Source organism: Mesocricetus auratus, unplaced genomic scaffold (assembly GCF_017639785.1).
Source record: "Mesocricetus auratus isolate SY011 unplaced genomic scaffold, BCM_Maur_2.0 Super-Scaffold_100018, whole genome shotgun sequence".
In the NCBI taxonomy this organism is placed as follows: Eukaryota; Metazoa; Chordata; class Mammalia; order Rodentia; family Cricetidae; genus Mesocricetus; species Mesocricetus auratus.
Genome location: NW_024429199.1, coordinates 26385260 through 26409068, shown reverse-complemented (window position 1 = coordinate 26409068; position 23809 = coordinate 26385260). Strand labels below are relative to the sequence as shown.

Sequence of the window (23809 nt, the reverse complement as noted above, 5' to 3'; positions counted from 1 at the left end):
TCTGTCCTCTGAATGCTTCATGGTGCATACAGATATATGCAGAAAAAAACCGCCCTTACACATAAGAGTAAATAAAGTAAAAATGGGTACAGTTTTTAAAAGATACTTTCTGTTTCTTCTGTGTGCATTTTGTTTAGCAAGACAATATCTCCTTACGATGCGTTTGAACCACATGAGTAAGCCCAAACTTAGAGCTATTTTGATCTTTCAGGACCTTAATTTCATGTCTAAATGAAAAGTCAGCCCTGCCTACCTGCAGTGTAACACTCTGCTTCCTCTTCATCTCCTAGGGGTGAAGCTGAGCAGCCTTCTGGGTAAAAAGGGGAACTTGGAAAAGCTCCAGAGCTACTGGGAAGTTGGATTTTTTCTGGGAGCGAGTGTCCTGGCCAATGACCATCTGAGAGTCATTCAAGCATCTGAAAAGCTATTCAAACTGAAGACGCCAGCGTGGTAATAACCAACTCTTGTGTGCTTATGCAGTTATGTTTAATAAATAGCCACAATTTTACAACTTTTAGATCATTTTAGTTATTTTTAGGCTAATATCTGGAGTCTGTAGGAAAAATAAAGGTTTCATAAAGAAGTTGTTAAAGTTCTGATGACCTTGAAGTCACTTAGCTTTTCCTACAAGCTCAACCAGTGTCACTCCCGTGAACAGTGTGGGACTGCACAGTCTGTGCTTTCAAATCTGACCCTCACCCCGGATCTGGGCTCCATCCCAAAGGCATGCGCTTTGTTTCCTTCATGATCCAATCTCAGTTTGGGAATTCTCATTCTTGATTTTTCAGTCCTAGTGTGATAGACACATCGGACTGTTTCCCAGTGTGTGTGTGTGTGTGTGTGAGCACACATGCGCACGCCTGTTTAATTTCAGATTGTTTTTGGAAAGTGTCTGTGTACTATGGGAGAGATAGAAACAAAACTCCTTCTGCATTTCCGACTACTTTAAGATAATGCTAGTTCCATTCTGTCACACGTGGTGAGTGACCATCGGGGTAAAGATGTGAGAAGTTGCACAGCCATGCAGAGAGAGTCCCTTCCTGGAGCACCGCTGAGTCCATGCTCTGAGAGCCCACATCCCCAGAGCTGACTGCCATGTTAAGATCCTCGTGGCTTCTCACGGATGTCCTCATCTTCAGATCTCTTTTAACCAATCCTCCTCCATGGCATCCCCGCCTCTTTCTAAACTGCAAGCCCATCTTTTCTTCTTCATCGAAATCCTTAAACCAATACAGTTTAACGGTTGTCAAACGGCGAGGGATAAAGTCCATCTCCTTGGTTTGGCAAACAAGGTTCGATCTCCACCTCCCCAGACTTGCTCTCTCGTTCTGCTCTGGGGTTCACAGCACTCTGTGTGTCTAATGAACATACAACACTGTGTTTACACGTTTGAATGTAGCACTTGCCTAAAGATGCCTTTTCTAGCCTCTTTGTTCATCAACCTGGGGGAATGCTCATACATCATTTCTTTAAGTGGGATGCTGACTTCAAGCCTGTGAACCCACCCCACCCCCACCCAGCTCTCCAGCTTCTGGTGTTCTTCAGTATGCCTCGGCAGGTGTTGATGGCTGTCTTTAAATGTATCCCCACTGGTTTTGTTCACCGTGCTATTGTGCCTTTGTACATTTGTCTCCATGGCACTGTGTGCAACCTGAGGACATAGTCTCATGTGTGTCCACAGTAGGCTTTGAGGAAATGGCATGAGCTAAATGAACCGGCAAATGCAGGTGCTACATTCAGTCACATGCGCCATTTCTCTTTGATGACTTTTCTGAAGGCGGAAGAGACTGAACTGCGGACACAAAGAGCTCTGGCTTTAGTTGTCCTGGCTTCTCTTACCCTAAAGCAGACACCATTCTATGCCATAGTAAAGCAGCCACACAATAATGCCTATTATGTAATGCCAACCTCCATGTCTGTGGTCTGCAAAGTGCTTACACAGCCACCATCTTGCATAATTATCTTCTTCCTCATTTTTCCTTTTTCTTTTGAGGCGCCATCTGTCATCTTAGGCTTGCGGATATTCAGAGTAAAATCATCCCTTATGGAGGATCTATTTCGGGGAGATTCCTCAAAAAGGCATATTCAAAAACAAATGAGTCCACCTTGTCCTCAAATTGAATATAGGCATATGAAACTCATGAGTTACAAATAGTCACGTGTGTGTGTGTGTGTGTGTGTGTGTGTGTGTGTGTGTGTGTGTGTGTGTGTGTGTTTCTGGGCAGGGAGCTCAGTTTTGAAGCATCTGTCCATCATGCATGAGTCCTGGGTCTCAGTTTTGAAGCATGTGTCTAGTGTGCACCATCCTGGGTTTGATTCCCTGCACAATAACAAGTAAAAACCTGTTTTAGGGAGATGTTTGCCCCTGGTCCAATTGACTGAAGCCTTCTAAACCTGAATTTTCTCATCTTTCAGAAACATACTTTGCCGAGTTTTTATGAAATTTATACATGTGAAAGTACCTACTATTGTAGCACACAGTGACGCACGCTGGATAAATATAGAGACTCAATTATAAGTAAAGTGCACTCAGAGAATATAAAGTACACCTAGGGGGTAAAAAATGGGGCTGAGGGGAATAGGTGGCCCTAAATCTGTCCCATTTTATGTCCTTTAATTCCCAGGTATCTCAAGTCGATTGTGGAGACAATTTTGATATATAAGCATTTTGTGAAACTGACCACAGAGCAGCCCATGGCCAAGCAGGAACTTGTGGACTTTTGGATGGATTTCCTGGTTGAGGCTACAAAAACAGATGTTACTGTCGTTAGATTTCCAGTGAGTACCCTTATTTGCATCTAAGTTCAGTTCTGCATTGCTTCCTGTCTTTAAAGAACATCTGGCTGTGTGATTTTTAAGTCCCGATGTGAGTAACTCTATGTTCTAGCATGCACATATGTAACTTGGGAACAGATTGATTTTATACAGATTGACTTGTTTTGGCTTACTTTTTACCTTTTAATGCTTTACCTTACAGTTGCTTTATATTTTGGGATATAGTACATTTAAGTTGCCCAAACTGGTGTTTAACTCCTGTCTCAGCCTTCTGCATGCTGGGTGCTGGCATTACAGGCCTGTGCCGCCATGCCTACTTACTTGACTTTTCAAAATAATGACTCTTCAAACCAGAGGAACGAGATACATCTTGATGTTTGGGGCAGGGATTTTAGTTGCACCTTATGATAAGTCCCAAGAAATGCTTAGAATGCAATAAAAATATCATGCCTTGGTTAGGCCACGGCAGCTCTTGATCCAGACGGATGGATGTTGTTGGATACTGCAGTTTTGTTGCCCTGTCTTCAAGATTATCAGCATTGTTATGAGGAAACTATCAGCTCACTTGTTTTGCAATTCTGTCTGTACCACTGTGAGCCAGGTGGGTCACCGTTGCCCTGGCATACCCATGGGGCAATCACTATTTCCAGTGCTGTGACTCTAGAAAACGATGACCTGCAGTTCTCTCTGGTTTCTAGCAAACTCTGTGTGTGTGTGTGTGTGTGTGTGTGTGTGTGTGTGTGTGTGTGTGTGTGTGTGTGTGTGTGCGCGCATGCTTGGATACATAGGCATAGACACACACATGCATACATGTGTCTATATACATATATATACAACATATATATACACATACATATGCATGTATATATAATGCATAGACAATTTATTTGTGTGTACATGCCTGCCTGTGTCTGTGTCTGTGTTTTGTGTGTGGCCATAGATCATCCTCAATGTCATTTCTCAAGAACTATCCACTTGTGTTTGGAAATAAGGTCTTTATTAGGCTAACTTGTCTGGCCAGCAAACTCCAGGAATTTGCCTGTCTCTACCTATTTTTTTTTTGTTTTGTTTTGTGTTTTGGTTATTCAAGACAGTGTTTCTCTGTGTTGCCTTGGCTTTCCTGGAACTAGTTTTGTAGACCAAGTTGGCCTAGAATTCACAGAGATCCTCCTGTCTCTGCCTACTGGGATTAAAGGTGTGTGTCACCACTGCCGATGTCACCACATCTTAAACACTGAGATTATACAAGCATATACCATCATGCATGACTTTTTTAATGGTCCCTGGGATCAAACTCAAGTTAGCACACACACACACACACACACACACACACACACACACACACACACACTTTTGTAAAAATGCATGGTTGATGGTTTCAGCTAATGCATCTCCACCCTACAACACTCGGGATACACCATATTCGATATAATATGGCAGTGGCATCCAATCCAGGACTTAATAGCAACTGGCTTTGTGTGTAAATTACTTCCCATCTTGTAGGCTAAACGGACGCTGTAACGATACGCGACACACAATTACTGACAGTAAAGCTAAGTATTTAATGTAGAAAATTACTCACAAGATACCAAACCCAGAGGAGCCAAACAGTTCTCAGCTAGCGGCCGGACCGGAAGCCGAACTCCAGGAAAAGAGAGCGAGACTTCCTGTGTGCTGTCTTTTATGCCTTCCCCCCGTAACGCCCCTAGCCATGCCCAAAAGTGGGCCTGGCTAGTGACGTAGTTCCGCCTACGTACGTATACGTCTTTACGTCCAGCCGTATACGTCTTTAGTCCTGCCTAAAGTGGGTGTGGTTAGCAGTGTGGTAAACCGCCCTTTTATTACCTCATCTGTATGCGCCTCTTATAAGTCACATGTTTAATGGCGGCATCAGACTTCCTCCTACACCATCTCAAAGTCATACACCTCTTGTTTGAGCTCTCTAATCTCAATCTTCCATGCTCAGGGGATGTGACAGTTCCCAATGTTTTTCCTAAACCCTGATTTCTAGTTCTTGTTGATAGAGTCGTCTGTCTCATTTAATTAAGTCCATTGCTGGAATGAGCACACCTTGTTCTGACTCGCACATGAATCCGTGAGCTCGGCAAGACCCGTAATTGAAACGCCTTTCAAACTAAAGCACTCTGCTCTATGTCGTAGTCTGGATAATGTGCGGTCTGGGAAAGTTCATATCTTGGAGTGAGCCGGCAGCTTGCCCTCGTGCTCTGAGTAGCAATAAACACGGTGGTGAGAAAGGAGAGCACACCTCTCAGAGTTCAACGGATGCTGACTTGACGAGCTGACTGAAGGGGTGATAGGCTAGAAAACCGCAGGAAAGGAAACAGTCCATAGTCACCATTTCAAACTCACTTAGACAAGTTCAATATAAGTTAGTCTGCTGTAATATTAGCATATAAGTGAATAAAGAATTAAGACCCAGGAAATATTGAAAAGTTATGAGATTATATGCTCTAAGTTAAAAGAAAACTTTCTTTTCTTTACCCTTTTTTGATCTTTCTCCTATTTTAAATTTTCTCTCACCTTTCTTCCCTTTCCCTCTTCTCTTTTCTAGACTGAGTCACAGACTCAAAGCTAAGCAAGTTCCCTACCACTAAGGGACACCCCTGGCCCTTATCCAAAACAAAATTCTCCTGCCTTAGCTTCAAAAATATTGACATAATAGGTACATCTTAGAGATTTTCTTAAGCAAGAAAAGACCCACAGTTCCTCAAAGAAAATATTACCTCATGCTGATTGATTTCATGTTTAAATTGGGGTGGGTAGGGAGATAACCCAGCCCATACATTATTTGCTGTGCAGGTAGGGAACCTGAGTCCTGCCTGGATAATCCACATTTAAAAAAAAAAAGCCAGAACCAGTGGTGTGCATTTATTATCCCAGCGTCAGGGAAGCTGAGACAGGAAAATCCACTGGCCAGTGAGAAACACTTTCTCAAAAACCAAGGTGGAGGACTGGAGATATGTATGGCTCATTGGTTAAGAACACTGGCTGCTCCTCCGGAGGACCTGGGTTTGACTTCCAGCACCCAATGATGGCTCCCAAGAGTCTGGAATTCCATTTCAGAGGATATGACACCCTCTTCTGGCCTCCATGGGCAATGCACACATGTGATACATAGACATACATTCGAGCAAAACACCCACACACATAAAAATAATTTCTTTTAAAAAGTGGATGGCCCTTCTTAAGGAAACCCAGCTGATCTTGTCCTAAGGCTATATGCACACAGCACTAAATACCCACACAGACAGCCACCAACAGGTACATACACACACAAAATGGAGGCTGTGGCGATGTAGTGTAGTGTGGAGGGCTTGCCTCGCATGTGTAAAAAAAAGAAAAGAAAATGTTAATAAAAACAACCACTCTAAACACGCAAACGAGAAAACCATGAAGCAAGAAAAATATTTAATACAGATGCCTAATAATGAGAGCTAAAGACGGTGATCACATGGAATGGTAATTGACCTAATTAAGTAGACAAGAAAATACAGATCAAGGTGGGAAATGGTTTTTGGTCTGCTGTACTCAAATAAGTAGAAGTTTTGCAGTTGGCGAATGTACAGGGACAAGAGCGTTTTAGATTTTGCTGGTGGGCGTTAAAAATTGCCAGGCATTCTGGAAAACTGTCTAGGGTGGGGATGATGAGAGAGACTATGGAAGGGACCATGGGGACTTCAACTGTGTTTGCATGGCCTGTTTCTTTAAAAAAAACAAACTGTCATGAATCAAGTGTGCAGGGCATTGCCATTGTGTTCCGTGGGCAGAGGGATTGTGTTCCGTGGGCAGAGGCACAAAGGCATATGTTATCTTGCAGACTCATTTATGGCAGTTTGTTTTGCAGCAATCCCGTTTCTTTTCAAAACGTCATGGTTTATTTGTGGCTGTTTTTCAGGAGACTAAAATAGAGTGTTTTGTGCTTATTTCTTCTACTCCTACTCCAGAATTCATAACTTGAAAACGCAAAATTGCTTCCCCATGCTTTGTTGTTACACTGAGATCAAAACTGTAGTTTTCTAGTTCTCACTTTATCCAAGGCCTTGACAATGTGAGACAGACACTCTTAATGGCCCACACCCCTGCTCTCCACCACTGACCACACCCCTGCTCTCCACCACTGACCACACCCCTGCTCTCCACCACTGACCACACCCCTGCCCTCTACCACTGACCACACCCCTGCACTATTTCATTGACCACACCCCTGCTCTCTACCACTGACCACACCCCTGCTCTCTACCACTGACCACACCCCTTAGTACTCTATCACTGACCACGCCCCCTGCTCTCTACCACTGACCACACTCCTTGCACTCTCTCACTGACCACATCCCTGCTCTCCACCACTGACCACACCCCCTGCTCTCTCTCTCTACCATTGACCACACCCCCTGCACTCTCTCACTGACCACACCCCCTGCCCTCTACCACTGACCACACCCCTGCTTTCTTTCACTGACCACACCCCTGCTCTCTACCACTGACCACACCCCTGCTCTCTACCACTGACCACACCCCTGCACTATTTCATTGACCACACCCCTGCACTATTTCATTGACCACACCCCTGCCCTCTACCACTGACCACACCCCTGCTTTCTTTCACTGACCACACCCCTGCTCTCCACCACTGACCACACCCCTGCTCTCTACCACTGTCCCAGACCCACACCCCTTTTGGCTTTTTTTTTTTGAGACAAAGTTTTAACAAGTAGGTCCTGCTGGCCTCAAACTTTACATCCTGAGTCACCCCCAGAACAAGTGTGCATCACTATGCCTAGTTGAAGTTTCTACACTTTATTTGGATCAATTCTAGAAGGCTCGAGTCTACCAAGAAGTTGCAAATTCAATAAAAACTGCTTTCCAACTAATCACATGCCTGTTTCCTGTGTTTGCATATATGAATAAGCATTGTAGACACTGCAAAGATATTGTTTGCAGAAATAAGGAGAACATATGGTAAATATATAAAATATACACGTGACATAAATCATATAGTAGCAGAGAGGGGTGACAGAGAGAGACATGAGTACACACACACACACACACTTAGGTAGTGAGTTGTCACTGTATCTGGACCTGGCCACTAACGTTCCTTCTCAGAGGGAAAGGACTTCTGGTGCAGCATAGTCACTGTAATATCTTGTCCTCACAGCAGCAGCTTCTGTGGCTCATGCTTAGAGGGCTTTGGTAGTCTTGACTAGGATGATCACATTATCATTTTATAAAATTGGTCTAAAACCCAGTAGAGACTACATAAGAAATTGCATAGAATTGTTTCCATTTAACTCATTTCCATAATTCCTTCTCTGTCATCCAAAGGAAACAAACAAACGTGGACATGATCAAAAGATACCAGAAAGTTTGTGAAATGATTTGGATGGTCCTATTTCTTTATACTTACTTTGATTTACTCTCTTTCCCTACCTCCTTCAGGAGAGGTGTCGGGGAGGAGGAGGGTTGCTTTTCCCCTTGCAAAGCCTGGATACTATCAACTTACCACCTAATGCCAGGAGCAGGGAGGCAAGAGGGGTCTGCTGCACAGAGTGTCTGAGAGACTTAGATACACACGGCCTGCTAACAGCTATTGTGTTAGACCTTGCCCTGCTCTCCTCCTTCCAGTAAGTGATCTCGGCAGTCGTTGTAATGTTGGCCGGTGTGAAATACGGGAGACAGAAAGCCAGAGTGTGCACCTTAGGTGAGCGGTACCCAGAGTGAGCACCTTAGATGAGCTGTACCCAGAGTGAGCACCTTAGATGAGCTGTACCCAGAGTGAGCACCTTAGATGAGCTGTACCCAGAGTGTACACCTTAGATGAGCTGTACCCAGAGTGTGCACCTTAGATGAGCTGTACCCAGAGTGTGCACCTTAGATGAGCTGTACCCAGAGTGTGCACCTTAGATGAGCTGTGCTCAGTGCCATGGCTCTGTTCAGTTGCCTCCTTCTTCTTAGTTGGTCCCTCTTCTCGTTTCTCCTTTGCTTGACCCTTTCTTTCCCTCTCTCCTCGTCACACCCCTTGCTCTCTCTCCCCTTCCCTTTCCACTTCTTCTCCCCTTTCCCTGCCATCCTCTGCCTGTCCGTGCTTCTCTTATCTAAGCCACAGATTCCTCCTAGTTTGTCATTGCAAGGGCAGATCAGAGGGCTCCACAAACTTTAGGCAGCTATAACCTTGTTTTTGTTCCCTTCCCAAGTTGAGAACACATAGTTCAGAGTTTATCTATTACAAACATTTGGGATGACAATGAAGGCATAGTTCAACAGGACAGGGAGTTCACTGATCTGTGCTTCTCTGAAGGAATGTGCCCGCAGAATTGGGGAATGGGTAGGAGGGGACACTCATTTGTTGGTGAAGAAGCCTTAGAAGATATTTGGGGAACCCCATCTTTTGCTGTCTGTTACTTGTTTTAGTATCTGAAACACTGGGTTATTCAAATGTAATTGGAATTTTCTTTGGGCTGCCAACCAGCTCCCAAATAAACACATAAAGACTTACTGTTGATTATGAAAGCTCGGCCTTAGCTTAGGCTTGTCCCACTCAGTTAACTTAATTTAGCCTGCTTCTGTTCATCTCTGCTTTGTGTCGGGGATTTTTACCTTGCATTTTGTGTGTACTACGTTCCTGTGTCCGACTGGCTGACTGCCCCCTGGCGTCTCCTTGGTGCCTCTCTTTTGTTTTCTTTCTCCCAAGCCTAAATTCCTCCTCCTACTTATTCTCCCTGCTGGGCAGTCCTGCCTCTGCTCCCCACTTGCTATTGGCCATGCAGCTTTTTATTAGACTTATCAGGTGCCTTAGGCAGGCAAGGAAAAACAGCAACACATCTTTACATAATTAAACAAATGCAACACATCTTTACATAGTTAGACAGATATTTCACAACATAAACAAAGGCAACTCATCTTTACATAGTTAAACAAATATTCTGCAACCTAAACAAATGTAACACATCTTCATATAGTTAAAAAATGCAGCACATCTTTGCATAGTTAAGTATTATGCAGCATTCAGATACGGACAGCACCATTTCTACAGTGTTGGTTGAGAATGAATCTTTCAGTCTTAATCAGTAGCACTGAGCTTGACTGACTAGAGTTGGAGCCTTGGTTCACCCAATAAGGGGCATGGTCCTGAGTCAGAACACAAGCCCTCACTGTGAGATTTGTGGTGAAGCCTCTTATTTCATAGTAAAGGCCTGATCACGAAATCAATTGGTAACCTCTAAAGCTTTTTGTACTCACAGTAAAGGAAAATTTGGGGGCTCTCCTGCCCCCTTTCTATATCTGTGTATATTAAGTTATGTAAGCTGTTATGGTAAACTCAGAGGGAAAAGAATGTATTGAGTTCCTAATGTATGGCAGGGAACCAGTTTTCTGACCCACATTCTTGTTCCTCCTTGCTCAGGCTGAATTGTATGTTTTGTGTATTGGGAGTTTGTTATTTCTTGATGATGGAGTTCTCAAAGGCTTTTCTTTCCAATTTTATCTGGTAAAGTTGTCTGATTCATGATTACTTCTGAATGTAATTTTATTCAGCACAGCACAAAAAAACCCATTCCAGTTTCTCTTTCTTCCTTTTAAACATCCTTAACCGCATAAAAAAATGTAGGTCTTGGGTCTGGAGATGTAGTCCGGTTGCTAAAATGCTTGCCTAGCATGCTCAAGTCCCTGGGTTCAGTCCCCAGTGATGCCAGCCTGTGATCCCAGCTCCTGGGAGGTAGAATAAAAGATGATCAGAAGGTCAAAGTCATTGCAAGTTCAAGGTCAGCCTAGGATACCCACAATCTTATCTCAATTAAAAAAATGGTCTTTAATGAGCTATACAAAAAATAACTATCACAACGTAAAAATTAGGGAGTGTGTGGTATATTGATGTCATTCCCTCTTGGTGTGAAATATTAGTAATAAAACTCATGTTCAATGTAGATTCTCAACTTGCTTATCACACACCTTTCATGCATCTCTAAAATATCAGGAAATTTTATTTCTCTTATTGAACATTCCATTTTTATCTTGAAGGCAATGCAAAGATAATTTTATTCTCATAGTTATATCTGATTCTTTATATATAAAACTCTTTCAACAAAATCCCAAATTATTTATAAATCCATTTTCATGAGTAGAAGAACCATACTACCAGCTCCTTATGATAAAGTGTGACAGCAGAGATCTGAAATTTCTGTTCTGGAAATAGAATCTTTTTGGTGTGCAGAAGTGTTTTTATCATGTTTCTGCCATTCTTTGACACGTTTATTTTAATAGAAGTAGCTCGTGCATTACAAGATGATTAATTTAAGATTTGGGAATGAGGTGTGTGTGTTGCTTTATAGCCTAAGCTGGCTGGAAACTCACGATGTAACCCAGACTAGCTTTGAACTTGCAGTGATCCTCTGCCTCAGTTCATGAGAGCCTTGGGTAGAAGCATGAATTAACGAGCCTGCTGAAGGTTTCCAAAATGGACTAGTAAGTTCTCCAGGGATAGCTGAGGGCCTTGAAATACAACTTCCAGTCTGTGAGAAATAAAAGCTGATGTATGGCTGGACCTTAGGATAACTGTATATCAGGAAAGACTCGGAAGGCTCTTAGGACTCATTAGAGTTAAGACGATTTCCAGAGCTGTCAAATCTATAACCTCTTCCACATAGTGTTGGATTTACTGTAGCAGTTGTCACTAATGCGAGTTTCTTTGCCTTATTCTTTCTAGGTATTGATATTAGAGCCAACCAAAATCTACCAGCCTTCGTACCTGTCTATCAACAATGAAGTCGAGGAGAAGACAATATCCATTTGGCACGTGCTTCCTGATGACAAGGTAAACTACAGTTAAGATAAGCCTTTATGTCTTTCTGGTCTCACTTCAATAAATGTGTTCATTAAGAAGGAATAGCTTGACTATCTTTATCTTGGCATAAGTACATGCTGCAATATAACATTGCAAATTTAGGGTTATGAGTTTCATCAACTAATAGGATATATTTGAAATAATTCAGATTTATAGACAGTATAGCCAGTGCTAAAAATTGGGATGTTTCTTTGTTTTAGAAATTCATGCTGTAACCTAAGTTATGAAGTAATTTTTCAAAATTGTGCCAAAGAAGTAAGTTTTAAAACAGGTTGTAAATTCTGTTAATTCTAGGAAGAATAAATCCACTTGAAGAGTTACACTGGGCCAGCTATACTTATCTTTGCATTTGGCTGCTGGTTTATCTAAATAGCTACTAAATTTCAGATTAGCATTGACTCAATGTGGTCTCGATAAAATAAGGTAGGATAAATTTCCACTTTGTTCCAGAAGGATCTGAGATACATGCACACACACACACACACACACACACACACACACACACACACACACACACACACACACACACACATCCTGCTTTATATGCTCAGCAGCAGGTCACCAACCTTTGCATGTTGGTAGTTCATTCAGATTTCTTGTTCTTTGTTTTGAGACAGAATCTTTCTATGTAGGATAGGCTGACCTCTAAATTTCATTTCTCCTGCCTCAGCCTCATGATCTGAGATGACAGGCGTGATTTTATCAGTTCTGGTATACATGCCACAACTCTTAAAACAGAAAGCATGGGAAGGACCTGTCCAAGCAACTGGAGAAGGTGTAGATATTAGAGAAATCTTAGGAGAAAATTTATTTGAGGGGTTTCATTTTGTAGTTGTTTTCCAAAATGCTCTTACTTTTCTTTAAACATTATCTATCCACTTGCTCCATGTACAGATGTTTGCTGAGAATTTATTCTGCCAGGCACTACCAGGCACTGTATTAAGTAGTGGGAAAAACACTTTATACTAGATGAATTCTTTCTCTCATGGCACTTACCTTTTCCCTTGGGAAGCAATAAACCAATGAGTGAAACCTGCAGGTATGTACATAGGCCATAAGAGCAAAATAAAACACAAACTGGTTATGAGTTTGCGGTACTGTTTAAGTTAATAGACCTGGCTATGTTTAGACTTTTATCGCTGCTCTTATGTGGCATGGATTCCCTCAGCTGCACTCTCCTCATCTGTAGAAGCGACATTAATAACAACAATAATAATAACACCAACACCTACCTCAAAAGACTGTTGGGAATGGACACTGTCATGGTGCCTTTAATCCTAGAACTTGGGAGGTAGCAGAAAGATGGTAAATTCAAGGTCACCTTCAGTTACACAGTGAATTCCAGACCAACCTGAGCTGCATGAAACCCCTCTTTGAGTTTGTCGTGACAGTTATATGAAATTATGTGGACAGTGCATTTCACAGAGCCCTTTACTATAATGAGCAAAACAAGTATTTGAAGGGCATTAACAACAAACACTTTAAAATTACTGTTTTACTATTTGGACTGATCCCTATTTTTAAGGTCCCGGTTTTTAACCTTGTTTCATTCTTTAAACAATATGAAGTTACCATTTTGGGTATTGTAAGTATCCATTAGGGCACAGATTGAGCTGCCTGTTGTTAAGACTACATGATATCCTTAAGTTGTGATCTTTCATGTTATGCTCAAAGTGAGTCCTGGGTGAGCGCGCATGTGCGCGCACACACATACACTGTTACGAAAATCATTATATGATTCTGATGTGTGGCTGTTTAATAAAGGGTGTGGCCATACTGAATGACTGAGTTGTAGCCACTGATGAAGAATCCTTGACTTTATGACTAAATTGGGCTCCTAGAGATAGTGGTTTTCAAAGGATATCTCCTGGAGACCTCAGCATTTGAGTGACAAGAAGTGGCTTCAAATCTGGGTTTCCACCTTGTGTGTCCCACGTGGTTAGCAGAACTCACATTCGTTAGCCACCGCTGTAGGAAGCTCTGCAGGCCCACCCCCACAGCATGTCTGTAGTAAAGGAAGAATAGCTCATGCTGAAATAGTCACTTCGGCTGGCCTAAGCCTTTCCCAAATTCCAGTCATGGCCAGGCTCTGTGACCTCTATCAAAATGGCTACCAGTCACCTGGCACAGAGCTCTAGTTTATAGAAAAAGGGCTTGAAATGATTGAATGGCTCCCTGGAAGCATCCAAATTCTGTTTTTACTGATGTTGCACGCTATTGCATGTCTGGATGTTTTGGCAGAGATACTAAATGATTGCTAGCATGGAATCACTGTGTCAGTGTGCACAGTGATGCATTTTCAAACGCAGGTCTGCCAGCTGCACCTAGGAGGGGCTTCTTTCAAAACTGTGGCCTTTTCAGATCCAGCCTGTGGATCACTGGCCCCCCTACCACTTTCATAGGACAACTACGAACTGGCTGAACTGGAGTTTTGTAGTTTACCCACTAACAGGTTATGATAACAATGGAATATTTACCCAACCAAACAAACACACCTTACCCTTGCTAGGACCTGCTACTATGAGCAATATTATTGTGAGGCCATTGTCTTACCCTTAATGAAGATAGTCCCAAAGGTGCTAGTATTCTCTTTTCTTACAGTACTGACTTATTCATAAAGGAAATTGCCTTAATAAGAAACTTTATGACAGCCAAGGGATTCTCTATGTTCATCACTTTGTAGGGGGAGAATGGCTGATACCCACATCAGTAACATTTCTAGTACATAAGTGACTCCTCCTCTGGGGTATCACACTACACCCCAGGAAAGCACTGTGACCAGTGTGACACTCCTGCTACCTGACTATAAGGACTCCTGTGGCTCATGGGACCACGCTGCATTGTAGGGAGGTCCTTTTGGACTTTTAGTCTGTGAAGTTTGGTGAGGAACAATGAGTAGGGCACGATGTCTTTGTGAGGCTTCAGGAAGGACTTGGAGTCTGGACTTTGCTTGTTGGCAGGACTAAGCCATCTCAGGCTGGGGGAATAGAGCAAATTCTAACAGAGACACCACGAGCAAATGTGAGCATCGGGTGTTTGTGGGATGATGAGGGGGACTTTTTGGCTTACCAGGGGGTGATGGCAGTGGGAAACACATTGGTAGGCAGGATGGTATAAAATCACATCCTATTTCCTGAGTGAAGAAAGAAAATTTAGACGTGCGCTGGTGGGAAGTACCGTGTCATTGAGGATACTTAGACTAAGAGCTGACCACAGTGCAGCAGAGTGGCCAGGAGCAGGATCAGAATGAAGGCTGCTGTCGTCTGTTGCTTGCTGGGTGATCTGGGCCGTCTCCATACAGGTCTTCCTGTAGCTTCCATACATGGAGAAAAAGATGATAATGGTTCCTTATGGGACGGCTGCGGAGAGTACCACGTAATTACCAGGAATTTTCCAGAACGGGGCTAAATGCACAGAACATGGGTTAATAATGTTAGCACTATACCTGGAAGACTTATTACACCTTGACATAGAGTTAGGGAATCTTGGGACCTGCAGGATCACAGAAAAGAGTACTAAAGGAAAGAGCTAGAAATGAAGTAGCTATAGAAGTTAGACCAGGACAATGGGATCTCAACTGCAGAATGATAGACCATTTGAAAAAATAAATGTATGACTCAGTCACCCATTAGGAGAGAAACTAAGAGGAAGAGTGAGTGTTAGGAGACTCAAGCCTGATGGTGATAACACCAGTAGAGTATTTGGAAGTAAAATGTGAATTGTACAGAGATATATTTTGGACCTGGGTACTTGCTCTGCAAACACCTACAGAGCCAAAATGGGGCGCAATCAGCAAGGCTGTATGTGTGTGTCTAGCCATGTTGCTTTGAAATGCAGCGCTGTGTTGACCGCACTTTCAGATGGGTGCAGACATGCTCTTATGTTGGGGAGAGAGCAAGACTGGAAGAGGTTTTCAGAGGCTTGACCATGAAGAGCAAGGTTACCCAGGGACACTTGGATCAGAATGTGGCTAAAGGAATTAGCGATGAACACGGTCCTGAGAATTAGCCAATAGAATCTGGAAGACAGGAAAAGAGCTAACAGCGAGCCAGAGATTTTTGGAAACAGTACTACTTCCAGCTAGTCGGTTTTGTTTGCTCTTTCAGAGCGGCTCTCTGTTCAGTGAATCGGGTCTGATACGGGTGTTCTTACTCTCTGTGACAATTTTACAGGCAGCTTTTACATTGTGCTAAGAAATACGTGTTGTGACTGCTTAAGGCTGTCAATTTTCCCCACCCCTACTTCTGCTGTCTTTAAAACTGCTTATATGTTATGAGTATTTTGCTTGCATGCGTGTGCACCATGTGTGTTTCTGGTGCCTACATAGATCAGAAGAGGATCCCAGGTCCCCTGGAACTGGAACTGTCGATGGCTGGGAGGCACCATGTTGGTACTGGGAACCAAACCTGGGTCCTCCGCTGGTTCTCTTAACTGTTAGGCCATCTCTTGAGCCCTCCCACTGTCCTTTGATGCACATGGACCGCACTTGGGGTACCCCATCCCCTATAATCTTCATATTAAAATAGCCTTGACAAAAAGCTAAGCTTTTGCTCAACGAGATGATGGGACAGACTTACTAGACTTCCTAGGGGAGGCCTTACTCTCTCCAAGGAGCAGATGGGAGGTGAGGGGAATGTGGGGAGTGGGAGAGAGGAGGGAGGGGGAACTGGAAAAAAAAAGTTAAGCTTTTGCAGGCCAGAGTCCCTTTGGGTTGTGAGTTGATTCTCTGTAAACTGTGCTGACTGTGTCCATCATTTTCTCCTTTTAATAAAAGAAGTGGTAAGATTGCAACAAAGACAAGCAGCAGAAACCTTTATTACCAGTCTTAAGTCTATAACAGGCAAACAACCAATTTAATAGATCTGATGGTAAGCAGGAAGTGGATCATGGCATAGAATGCCTTAATTTTTCTAGAACTGAGACTATTGCTTTTCCTTTGTCATGCTTATTTCTTTGCCTACAGTTTCTAAAATGTGGGATAATCTGTTGTATTGTTTACAGACTATATTTCATACTGCAGTTTTCCAAAACTTTCAGAAATTGTACACCAATTCCCAGGACTCTTGGAGAGCTACTTTACATTCATGGGGCACGATTACTGAATCCCAGCCATGTACCTTTTCCTATAGATGTTCACTGTTTAGAGTCAGTACTTGAGGAAAATCTGCTTGGATACCATGGAAGAAAAACCTAGATCCAGAGAAGCCACATGTATAAGGATTCAGGCATTATGCTTGTCTGCCCCTGTCACCTGGCAGAATGCACTCAGGCAGTATCCTGGTCAGCCCAGGTGCAAAGGACCCCTTAAAAAAAAGGACTCCTGCCTACCCACTTATGGTCTCCCTCTGTCTTTCCCACTGTTCCCCTGGGGCAGACAGGACTTTTCCTGTCTCCCTCTTCTCTTCTGTCTGCTGTCTGTCTGTCTGCCTGTGTGTCTCTCTGTCTCTTTCTGTGTGGGGGGGTATGTATGTGTGTGTGAGTGTCTGTCTGTCTGTCTGTCTGTCTGTCTCTTTACCTCTTTTCAATTTCCTCCCCCTTCCTCCCCTCTCTAATAAAACTTCTCACTTAAGCTCTGCCTGCCTGGCATGTTTGCCCCTCTGCCTGGGTCAACCTCACTGACGTGGAATCTGCCAAGGTCCCCTCACACGCTATCTCATAACAACATGCAAGACACTTGGTGTGGTTATTTGAAATTCCTCCCTTTTAGGGTTGAAATTTAAGCAGCCTTGGCCTGTGTTGTGGTTTCTCAAATCACAAGTGTGGCTGGCAGGGACCCTTCTGTGCTTAAAGACTGCCTACCCGCTGTCACCCCAGCTCTAGTCAGCGGCCATGTAGAGAGAATATGTAAATTCTTACCCAATTCCAGGTAGATGCTCCCTTCCTCCTATTCATGCTCTGTTCCGCTCTAAGTCCCAAATAAAACAGTTCAGACACTAAGGAAATGGTATTCACTGTCCTGGAGCATCCTGAGATGACTTTCTGAGGGGGTTTTGTATCAGGGCTCTGACCTGAGATCTCTGTAAGTGGTTGGCTTTCCTCTCGTGATCTTAAACACCTGGTACAGGCATTGCCCGATGCAGACAGTATCCCAGAAAGGAGGGCCCAGCCTCGCATCACTCATAACAAAAGCTGTATCATGCTTAAGCCAATCACCAACAAGGAAAATGAACGTATTGTGGCCAGTTTAGACTAAATTCAGTGCCCCATCAGAACCTGAACAACTCCAAAAACCAAAATTTGTTGTTGTTGCTGTTAGCTAGGGAGAAGGGGGATGCCCTAGGGAGGAATGGCTGTTACTGCAGATAACAATAAGGCCTACAGAATATAATTATTAAATTATTACTGTCACCCTCATCGTTAACTGCTAGTTCTTATCTAGAGTGGACCAGTTCCTAGAAAATGTTTGCTGGGCTGGTTCAAAGAGGTAACTGTGGTGCAGGGTCTGCTGAGGCTAACTAATCACCCCAATTCTCCATCACTGGTGCGGGGTCTGCTGAGGCTAACTAATCACCCCAACTCTCCATCACTGGTGCGGGGTCTGTTGAGGCTAACTAATCACCCAACTCTCCATCACTGGTGCGGGGTCTGCTGAGGCTAACTAATCACCCAACTCTCCATCACTGGTGCGGGGTCTGCTGAGGCTAACTAATCTCCCCAACTCTCCATCACTGGGCTGGTGCCATTCGCTTTGCAGCTCACCAGCGCCTCCCTGTGGTAAGTCCCTCTCGCTATGCAGGCCAGGCCTCTTGCAGTGCAGAGGCTGCAACTTAGGCCCTGGAGCTTAAGAGCCCTGTATCCAAAGCTGTCCTGGCAGGGCAGTCTTTGGGGAGCCAGATGTTCAGGAAGCATTCTGCTCCTTTCCCCGTGAATCAGGCCGGTCTCTCCTCCTTGGTTTCTCCAGAACAGTGTCGCCTTACCTGTGTGTATGCTTGCTGTGTTCAGTGGCTGCTTTGCTCACTACCCAGCCTGCTCTGCTCTCATCCCCACCTCCAGTCCTGACCATGGTCTTGGGTAACAGCTCAGTAGCAGGCCTTAGATGTAAGGATGCGTTGTGTGTGAGCAGTAACGAGTTCAGCAGCCAAGCCTTTGGGCTATATAGTTATTTAGACACTGACCTGTGGTTGACAGGCATTAGAAGCCACATGTCAAGTTGACAGCAGAGGCTGCTATTTTAATTTGCCTCAGCCCAGTTATTTTATATGTGTCCCTTTTATAATGCACATGTATATACGCATTTTCGTGTGTATACCAGTCCATATATGTGTGCAGGTTCATATGCACGTGTGTGTGTGTGTGCGTGCGTAAGGCTGGGGGACAGCCTCAGGTGGCAACCTCATGAATGCTGTCTACTCCTTGGCAAGAGGTCTCTGAATGGCCTGCCACTCATCAGTCAGGCCAGAAGGTAGAATAGCGGGACTGAGATCCTTCTGTCTCTGCCTTCTCAGTGATGGGATTGCATGGGACCTACCCTGTCATTTTTACATGGGTTCTGGGGATCAAATTTGGGTCTCTGTGTTAGTGACTTGGTCATGTCCTCGGCTCTCTGTTAGGCCTCTCTACCTAGTTCCCTGCATCTTCTGTTGATATAACTTGCTGTGTTATAACGATGCTCAAACCCCAGTAAGGTGCTTGACCGTTTAGTAATTTGCCTTAGACTTGAGGGGATCTCTCTACAATCCTGGTTGCATGGTCCTAGCAAAGATTTAGGAGCCATGGATAGAAACCATAGCTCTTTGAGTTGCTTTTGCCAAGCGAAGAGTTCTGGGCTGCCTCAGAGCTGCCAAGTTCAGCAACTGTTTGTCCAGCCCAGCCAAGATTGCAATCTCATAGCAGTGGGCAAGAGCTTGCTTTCCTAGTGGTTTCACTTTATCATGTTATGAATTTTAATTTTAAGTTGTAGCCAAACAGTTTTTTTTTATTTCTATGATAATTTTTACTGGGGGTATAGTTAAGAAAATAACTAGGGTAGTTGTATCCTTATTGGAGCATGAGATCAGACAGGGTAACCATCTAAAGAATCCCAGGCAGACTTTGTTCGTAGGTGTTATTGAGACTGATGTAAGGTCACTGGTTTAGTGAGAGAGCTTGAGACATTTTTCACTGCCTAGCATAATTTCAGAGTCATCCAGTAGGTCTTTTCATTACGACGGGAGTTCTGGAGGAGAAGTTGGCTGTCAGACTCCTGCAGCAGGAGCAGTCACCCGGGCACTTGGTAAAGGAAGTCAGTTCAAGTCAGCATCTGATTGACAGTTTAAAAGAGAAATTGAATTCCATTTAGTCATTTTTATAGGTCTGTCTAGCAAAGCTTTCCAAAATTAAAAAAACTGCTTGGATGTTCTGAATAATTACCCAAAACTGTGAGTTTGATGACAGAGTATCTGTCAACCTTCTTTTATCAGAGAACATGAGTGGTTAGGGTGTAGACCCTGGAATTAGCCTTCGCTTAAGGAGTAATTGAAAGCCAGGGTAAACGCCATGGCCGTCTGAACCAGCCTACAGGTCCGATAGCAGTTGGGTGAGGCCGAACAATCTCCCGTGCATTGCATCCCAATGTGTCAGCTCGGGACATGTTGAGATTTCCAAACATTTGTAAAGGAAAAATAGTCTAAGGACAATTATCTGATAATTATTGTGATATGTTTAGTCATAATTGAAAGGTACATTTTCAGTTTTTTAAAATATGGACTCTGGGAATCACCCATATCTACCTATCACATAATAACCCAATCTTTATGTTCAATTATTAGCATATTAAGCTAATATGTAATAATAAGCTAATTCAGTAATAATCCCTTAAAGTTGTAATAGGCAGTCTGTACATGCGCATAAACTCACACACAGACACAAATACACTCACACACAGACACACACACATACACATTAATTTCTAAAAAAGAAGAAACACACCAGGTACTAGTTTCATTGAAAATTTTACCTAAAGTTAATTCCAACCTGGCTGTGATGGTATGCTTTAGAATTCCAGCACTCTAGAAGCCGAGGCAACAAGGTCGCAAATTCGTGGCCAGCCTGAGTTACAAAAATATGCCCCCTCTTTCAAATTCAAAAGGCAAAGAAATAATTCAGAAATAATTATTTTTAAAACCTTACAGAGATTTTATTCAAATTAATAGTTTTTCTTTCTCAGAAATAAATATTGCTAAGTCTGGGGAGATAACTTGTTCAGTATAGTGCTCTACACACGTGTGAGCTGAGATCAACTCCCAGCACCAACATAAAAAAATTCAGATGTGGTGATGTGCATCTGCACTCCCGGACCTGGGGAGATGCAAACAGGGGCTCAGGTGACAAGCTCCAGGCCAATGGAGAAATCATCAGATTATAGATATAGATATAGGTATAGATATAGATATAGGTATAATTATAGGTATAGGTATATGCATATATGTGCTTGCAGACCCCACAGATGCATACCTAAACACACAAATGCATAGAAAATAATTGGCAATTATACAAAGAGAAAATAGTTATTGACTACAGCAATCTAATTACCTTGGTCACTGTGTTTTCTTGTTGCTGTTTTGGTTTGGGTTTTACTTAAAATTAAAGCATAATAGTTACAACTAAAATTAAGGTTTACATTTAATGACAGTAACTTGCAGGTTTTTTAAAAGCTGTTGTTGTCTTCAAGTAAAGGAATTAGTAAGTAAGCATCACCCTTTGTGAGTTCAGCCTACTTAGATAATTTATTCGTAAAGAATTAGGCATCAGGAAAACAGATGACTATTGTTAAAACTAATAAAACTAAATTATTTTATGATGTTATTTTCCACGTGGATGACTTAATCTTCTCTGTCGTTGTTCTTCTGTGTTCCAGAAAGGTATACATGAGTGGAACTTCAGTGCTACCTCTATCAGGGGAGTAAGGTATGTTTCCCCAAGATACCCTGTGTGCTAAGAAGACACTCTTCTGAAATATTCAGAGCCCGGGTTGGACTCTAAATCATAATTTAAGTTCAAAAACCACTTTAAGGTTCCTTCTCTGTTGTGAAGACTCAACCATCAGCTTCTCTGCCCTGTTGTAAAGATCACCTCACTGTCACGGATCCTTGAAGTGACCTCATGTTTGTCACTGTGGGGGAAATGTGAACTATGGCCTAGAATATTGACATGTGGCAAAAAGGGAGTCACGTGGAGGGGTGTGTGTTTGTGTGTGTGTGTGTGTGTGTGTGTGTGTGTGTGTGTGTGTCCACTGGCTGACCTTTTGGTTAAGCTGTAAGACGGCTTTCTATCCTTCAGGTTATTGGCAGGTCTACAGGCCGTCTCCCAGGTTATACTCAGGATCTCATATTAATGGTAGCCTATGAATGGGGAATTCATGAAATTTTTCCCAATGCCACTGTTGATGCAATTGTGTTTCTGAGGTCACAAATTTCAGTTCAGTTCTAAAACCTTGTCATAATGCCAATGGCTCAGAAAAAATGTGCTCTCCTGAGAATTAGAAATCAGGTCAGGGGGTCAGAATCAGGTGTCAGCAGTTTAGTGTTTGGAATTTCGTCATCTTAGAAGCCTATGCCACAGCAACTCATTCAACTTTCAAACCAAACTGTGTTCACTACTGTTTACCCCCACATAATGGGGATGGGAGAGAACAGACTTCTGTGGGCCGGTTGTGCAATATCCTGTTGCTTTTGCAATAGCAGTAATTGGTTTTTGTTAGGGCATGAACTGGTAGAGCGGTGAGTCACCAATAATTTTAGTTTGCTTGGTAGAACAACTACCTGTTACCTCATGAATGATCTGAATAGAAACAAGCAAGATTACGAGGGTGACTCATGACTCTCCAATCAATACCTTCTCAAATAAAGTTTTCCACTCGTACTATTTCAATTCTTAAACCACTCATTAGCAAGTACTCTTTATTTATCGCTGCCTTCTTCAGCATCCATTTAGTGGAGTAACTGCATTTCGCCTCATCAGATCTGTTTTATAGTGGTTTAGCTCTTACTAATTAGGCCTGGCAGCCCTCCCTAACAGTTCTTGTGACTCATGACATGTATGTAGAATGCCTCCCTTTGGTGATTGCTGGTTTACATGTTGGGAAACTTCTGAACTGTGACTTCAAAGACAGCCGGCTTCTCCTGGCTTCCTTCTCTATAAAGACAGGATGACAAACTAAGGAGCAGTCCAACTGGGTCAGCCGTTTGCCTTGCATCACCTCACAATGTAGCCAACTCAAACCAATGGCACTTACTGAGCATCACCTGTGTGCCATATTGAGTCCTAGTCAGCTAAAGATGGGACAGTGACGAAGACAAGAAGTCCTCTGGAATAATTCACAGTTGAGTGGCAAGGCGTAACAAGCACTTAACAACCGATGGCCATGTGACGTGAGATGAGCAATGGCATGCTAGAAATGCATTTGGAGAAGAGTCTTAAAAGATGAACATATAAAATCTGGGCATGCTGGAACGTGCCTGTATTCTTCCTGCCAGCTGCCTGGGTCCCGCCGCTGTCTCGGCCCCCAAATAATGCACGAGACAATATATTAATTATGAAGCTGTTGATCGTTTGCTATGGTTTCTTAATGGCTAGCTCTGACTTAATTATTAACCTATAATTACTAATATATATTTTTATAAGGTCTTATCTTACCAAGGACACAGCCTCATGCATCCTCTCTTCCTGGGATCACATGGCAACTCTCCACTCTTGACTGTATTTCCCAGAATCCTCCTCGACTCCCAGTCCCACCTATCTTGCTTCCCTGCTGGCCAACAATGCTTTAATTATTAACCAATCAAACAAACATATACACAGAAGGACTTCCCCTGTCACATGCCTGTATTCAGGGTCAACCTGGACTTCGCAGTGAGCTTGAAGCCATCCTAAGAAATGTGAGAAGACCATTCTCAAAGCAAAAAAATTTTGTATTTCAAAATGAAGAAATAGCAGGTCCAAATATGATGACGTGGCCTGATAAGTTATGTTCCTGGATCAGTGGGAACCTTTGCTTGTTTTATTAATCAAGTTTTGTTAGACAACAGCTACAGTCTCATTCGTATGTGAGGCTTCCATGCTCCAATAGCGGGACTGAGTGGTTTGGCCTATAAAACCTGAAATATTTTACCATTTGGCCCATTACAGAAAACGTCGGCAACGCCTGGAGTAAACTAGCGTGTCCTAACTTACCAACCCAAAACTGTTCACATTGCTCTA

The 23809-nt window shown here is 43.0% G+C and overlaps 1 protein-coding gene across 1 annotated transcript in view; it reads left to right on the top strand.

The window, feature by feature from the left end:
• The window catches only part of Map3k5 (mitogen-activated protein kinase kinase kinase 5), a 188731-nt gene that overhangs the window by 104385 nt on the left and 60537 nt on the right, over positions 1 to 23809 (top strand). The window contains exons 9-12 of the mRNA XM_005065835.4: positions 291 to 450; positions 2625 to 2778; positions 11495 to 11602; positions 21468 to 21517. Coding sequence (XP_005065892.1) covers positions 291 to 450; positions 2625 to 2778; positions 11495 to 11602; positions 21468 to 21517 — 472 coding nt within the window. The remainder of the gene's footprint in view (positions 1 to 290; positions 451 to 2624; positions 2779 to 11494; positions 11603 to 21467; positions 21518 to 23809) is intronic.